Raw genomic sequence first — 5,508 nt, 5'->3', positions numbered from 1 at the left:
TCGGCCGCGGGCGGGCCCCCCCTGCCTCTCCTGAGTGCTGAAGGCAGCAGGAGCTGGTGCAGCCATTGCTTTTCTGGCTACAGTAATTCAGCAGAAGCCCAGACTTCATACGAACTGAAATTACCACTGATCAGTTTGCTGTTCATGGCCTCTCCAAGGCAGCAAATCCTGCCTGGTACTTGGAGTGAAACTTGTACCTGTACATCTGTCTTCTAGAAGCAGGAGTCAAACCTGTTCCTGTACAAGTGGTTTCCACTTGTGCACAGATTTGGCAGGAGGTTGGAGCTACTTTTACCATAGAGACATGATAATATATCTTAGCTGATGAAAACTAGTTTGCTTTTCTAGCAGTTCAGAACTGCTTCCCAATTTTTTCCCAACATAAAGCCTATTCTTTTTCTAAATTGCATATTAGAATCAAGAATGGCACCAGGACAAAGTGTCTCTGAAGCAAAGAACAGGATCAGAGTTATTTCTGGTAGAAGTGGGATTTTTAGCAGGAAAATTCTGGGAACATCCGTGCTAGAGAATTGGGGAGAAAATATATTTCACTGATATGTTCATAAATTATTGTTTTATAGCGTTGGCTTTCTATGGACTAATTTATCACTAGCCTCTCTCTTTCTTCTGTAGGTGATTGTTTTAAATGGTTGTGGCTCACTATTTTCTGCGTTAGCTACAGTTCTTTGTGATCCAGGCGGTAAGTGGATGGCTGGGAGATGTTTTTAATGTTTATTTTTTCTGGGAAATAATGTGTTACACCATTTCAATACTGTTCAACAGAAGTGGAATTGGCACTGGCCTACTGCAAAGTTCTTGTTTTTTGCAAGATTTTGCTGTGAAATGCATCATCTCCATGGTCTGCAGATGTCATGCACTCACACTTGGTGTCTTGCCCTGCCTACCTTCACTGTTTTTGCGGTGCCCTTTTAAAGTTTGTTAGAATAAATGTGGGCTATACTTATGTTTACCTGGGTTCTTGCAGAAGATTAAAGAATTAATGAAAAAACAAGGTGGCGGAAAAGGGAGAAACAGTGTTTCCAGAGGGTACAGCTGTGAAAAAGCTTTCATGTTTAGATGAAGTACATTAGAAGAGAGAGAAGGACTGTGACTTGTTGATGACCAATTTTGTTTTCTCGGTTCCAGAAGCTGTTCTGATTGCTACTCCCTTTTATGGTGGTATTACCCAGAGTGTCTTTCTCTATGGTAATGTCAAGCTGGTGTATGCCTATTTAGACAGTAAGGTAAGATCGGAGGGAAGGGAGTACCAACGTCTGTAGTTAAAAAATAACTGCTGCTGGAAAGTGCCGAGCTTTGGGAACCTCTAAAAGCAGTCCTCAGACCAAGGAAAGGTTGCAGCCTATGGACATTTTCCCAATTTATTGCCGGGAATCTGGGCACGTACTTTGGAAGAAAGTTGTTCGAGACCATAAATCTGGATTCCAATCTTGTCCTTTTCTTGTATCTTACTCCCAATAATGGCTCTTGAGAGGACAAAAAAATGGCCATTTTGAGTGTTGGAGACAGCAGTATGTACTGTCCTACCAAAGGTCGACCCAGGGGTGGAAAAGCAGATGAAGGTCTTGCACTGTTTTTGTTATTCAGGAATAACCAGAGAATTCTCTGTGTGTGGCCAGCCTATGATGAATATTTTTTTGACTTCAGTTATTTATTTATTCTCTCTGTAGTATAAAAGAGTAAGAAGATGGGATTGATAGGCCATTACTGTTGGGTTTTTTATTCTCGTTCGGAGAACATTTATCGAGGATTGGCTCAAGGCAGGCTATTGAAATAACCTGACCTTTTTTATCTTTGTGATGTCTCTCAGATTACTGGAACAAGCACGCGGCCTTTTCAGCTTACAGTGGAAAAACTGGAAAAAGCCTTGCAGGATGCCCGGGCAGAGGTCAGTTTAGCTGAGCTTCACATTACCATTTAAATCTAATATGTTTGAGATGGCACATCCCAGAGGTGGCCTGAAGATCAAAACATTTTCAAAACCTAGCCCCTGGTTTTCTGGTTGTCCTTGTAGTCCAACTGAGATGAGGCTGCTTGCAAACTCAGGGCCAGTCATAGAGAGAATCCCTCGGTGTCATGTCTGTCCAATTTCAGTTACAGCAGAAAGGATAAACCAGCAGTACCAGACCATTCACAAAGCACTGGAACCTATTCATATCACCAAAAGAATGTATTTGGGCATGCACTAAAAAGTAGGGACTACCCAGGGTTTCCCCTTCAGGAACGCCAGCTGAGTTATCCCAAAAATGACTGCTCTACACAGTAGTGAAAATGAAGTCACTAAGAACACCGAAAGTTTTTTTGCAGGAGGGAGAGGTACAAATCTGGAGGATAAATGCAGATGAGTATCACCTTCCTGAAGAATTGGTCTGTAAGCTTTTAATGTTGTCCTAAGCCCTATATATGTTTAGCTGCATCTTTTGATCATTACCAGCTCTGACATCTCTAGCTGTTTGCTCTAAATGAGAACATTTTCCATCCACATAGCTCAAATTCCTGTCTTTCTTGCCTCATTCATGGGCAATCTTCAGTAACTTTTTACTTCCCAAATACTGATACAGTTCAGAGAAAGTTCTCTTCTGTGCTAAGAATGTATGACAGCATCATTCTCATTCACTGGTTGACCAGATGGCAAAGGTTGTGGCAGATTCCCTCTTTTCAAAATCATAGATTCATGATATAATCTTTTTCTTAGTTCACTTTGAAAATTATATAACTAAGAAAACCCCAGAACTAAATTTAATCTGTGGCTAAAAGTTTTCTCATGCAAATCTAACCTTTGACGTGAAAAGTCCTAGTGGAAGCTTAAGCAGAATCTTGTGTCACACTCACTGCTCAAGTAGAGGGACTGAAAATGCATCCCATGATGGGTGCTCTCTTAATACTGTGTTATTTGTGTTCTGCAGGGTGTCACTGTAAGAGCCCTAATTCTTCTGAATCCCCAAAATCCCCTTGGGGACATCTACTCCTTGTCAGAGCTACGGGATTACCTGGAATTTGCTAAACGGTATGTCAGTTTGGAAGGCTGAGGCATCCTGAGTCGGATACAGCTTCCAGAATCTGGTCGACTGTTCACTGTCCTGAATTTGTCTGTGAATAGCTTTATAAGTCAGTCAAACAGTCTATTCTTCACACACAGTGGTGGGCTTAAGAGAGGAGAGGGGAATGCTGGTGGCAAGGGAACCAGTTTTAATTGTTGTTGGAATGCAAGTTTTAATTATTGGTAGTCCTACCAAACACTACAGCGCTGTGCTTCTCTGGCAGGAAGCTGAGTTCCTCCCCTCTCAGTTTCGTGGTATGTGCAAAGACAAAGAAACGTGAATACGGGTTCCCAGCTTCATCACGGATCATGGATGTTCTCTCGATTCAGAATCCATGAGATTCTGAGTGGGTGATGATACGACTTATTCTAGATGGGTACTACACTCAGGAATTAGTTTTCAGTAGTACATTGGAAATGACTGAATTTTTATCTTGTTATATGGTTGCAGTGGGTGACAGGTGGATATATTTCAAGCCACTCCGATGTACACATAATAGACCTTCTGAGTTGTGAAAAAAATGCTTTACCTCTGCAAAATTTGGTGTCCCCCTTCTTTGTATAAAGTGAGTCTTTGCAGGCCTGAATTTCTCTCTGCTTCTAAACCAGCAGCAGCCTTCTTTTGTAATCTCCCTTTTGTCCTTTTGCAGACATGAATTGCATGTGATAGTAGATGAGATCTACATGCTGTCAGTTTTTGATGAATCAGCCACGTTTCACAGTGTCCTAGGCATGGACAGGTAAAATCAGCTCCTACTTCCCTGGCCATCTTCCAGTGACAGTTCAACATGATGCCTTGCTGAGAACTTGTGACTGGAAGTTAAGTCATGAGCTAGCAAATTCTGAATCTGCCTTACGCTAATTTCTGTTTGTTTGTTTCTAATTTCTGAATGGCAAGTGCAATCTAGCAAGTCAAAAATGGTAGTTTTCTGCTGCCATACACTTTTCAGTGTGTGCTCTGGTATTTGCTTGTGACAGTCCCCAAAACTGGAAACACGTTTTGTTCCGTTTCTTGCAAGTGAGGCTTTTCTTCCTACCTAAACAGTGTTACCTCTTTCCCACATTTCTGTTAATGCCTGTAAAAACTTTCTGTTGCTGTTTACTTTCCTTTTTTTTTTTTACATACAGTAGTCATGGATCACAGTGTTATTACAGACTAGAGAATGGGTTTTATTAGGTATCGATTTAATGAGATGCAAAACTTTTCAAATCTCACCTTTTAAAAATATGGTGTGGGATTTTGTGGGTCTTGTTGGGTTTGGGGTTTTGTTTTTTTGATTTCTGGTTTTCACTAGTGGTGCTGTCTTTGTGCTCAATTGCAAGGAAATAAAATACACTTGGTTAAGTGTTAGCTCAGTGTTGCTGGGCTTGGATGTACAACATTGCAAAAGAAGAACTTTATCTCCTTCTGCAAAATATTAGGGTTTGAAAGAAAGAAAATTACTTTTGATTCTTACTAAATACCTTGGCACAGGACAATTTCTAGTGTTATAGGTACAAGCTTCACACATGCAGAAAATCTGTGCTTGAAATATAGCACTTGCAAGTATCTGTTTTTCTGAATTATTTAAAAATTGTGTCTAAAACTAGTTCCAGCGAGTTCCTAGCTTCTCAAGTTAGGTCAGCTTGGAATTTTCCCTACTTGACTGATGTTCCGTGCTGCACTGCCTGTCATTGTGTAATGTTGCCTCTCTGTTTCTGCAATGCTGCACTGGTGATCCAAAAGCTTCAGCACCAATGACACTAACTGCCCATCTGCATCCTTCTACATACAGATTGCCTGATCCCCAGCGGACTCACGTGATGTGGGGAATAAGCAAGGTGAGTGCTGACTGCCATCGTGCTGTGGCTTCCTGGCTGGTAGGATTGGCCTGGTGTCCTTGGGTTCCTCATACATGAAACAAGGCAGTGGTAACAGGATCTCAGTTTTCCTGTGTAATAAAGTAGTCTCCCTGTGTCTTCTGCAGGATTTTGCTGTCTCTGGGATTCGTTTTGGTACTTTGTATACAGAGAACCAAGATGTTGCTAATGCAGTGGCTTCTTTGTGTTATTTCCACGGGGTTTGTGGACCCGTCCAGCACAAGGTTGCACAGCTGCTTCGAGACAGAGGTGAGTCGGTCGCTCCCTATGATCCTCTGCAGCTCTGTGTGTCTTGGTAGTGGGCAATGCCCTCCCCTTACTTTCCCAAGTGGTCTCTGATTTGTTCAGCTGAATTGACAGTCTGTAATCCTGAAGCTGCCTGTGTAGCACGAGGCTGACAGTTCTGCAGAAAAAGACCATTTCTGCAGAGCTCTTGGTCAGCACAATTTGGTGAGCAGCTTTGAAGAAGTGCGATAGCTAATTACACAGAAATAGCCAGTGTTGCATAGAACCGGCTGAGCAGAAAAAAAGAATACAGGCTTGTGGGATGAGGGAAAGGGAACTGCATGTCTAGATTTACGCTGCATGGA

The 5,508-nt window shown here is 42.0% G+C and overlaps 1 protein-coding gene across 1 annotated transcript in view; it reads left to right on the top strand.

Annotated features, from left to right (window-relative positions):
• LOC104512169 (1-aminocyclopropane-1-carboxylate synthase-like protein 1) overlaps positions 1 to 5,167 on the top strand; it is a gene marked incomplete at its 3' end in the record, with an annotated part of 13,024 nt that extends 7,857 nt beyond the window's left edge. The window contains exons 7-13 of the mRNA XM_010155045.1: positions 634 to 700; positions 1,147 to 1,244; positions 1,829 to 1,906; positions 2,925 to 3,025; positions 3,709 to 3,798; positions 4,834 to 4,879; positions 5,026 to 5,167. Of these exons, the coding sequence (XP_010153347.1) occupies positions 634 to 700; positions 1,147 to 1,244; positions 1,829 to 1,906; positions 2,925 to 3,025; positions 3,709 to 3,798; positions 4,834 to 4,879; positions 5,026 to 5,167 (622 nt within the window). The remainder of the gene's footprint in view (positions 1 to 633; positions 701 to 1,146; positions 1,245 to 1,828; positions 1,907 to 2,924; positions 3,026 to 3,708; positions 3,799 to 4,833; positions 4,880 to 5,025) is intronic.
• Positions 5,168 to 5,508: the final 341 nt, after the last annotated feature.

The sequence above is a fragment of the Eurypyga helias genome, unplaced genomic scaffold (assembly GCF_000690775.1).
Source record: "Eurypyga helias isolate BGI_N326 unplaced genomic scaffold, ASM69077v1 scaffold38247, whole genome shotgun sequence".
NCBI lineage: Eukaryota > Metazoa > Chordata > Aves > Eurypygiformes > Eurypygidae > Eurypyga > Eurypyga helias.
This window is presented reverse-complemented; position numbering and strand designations above follow the sequence as displayed.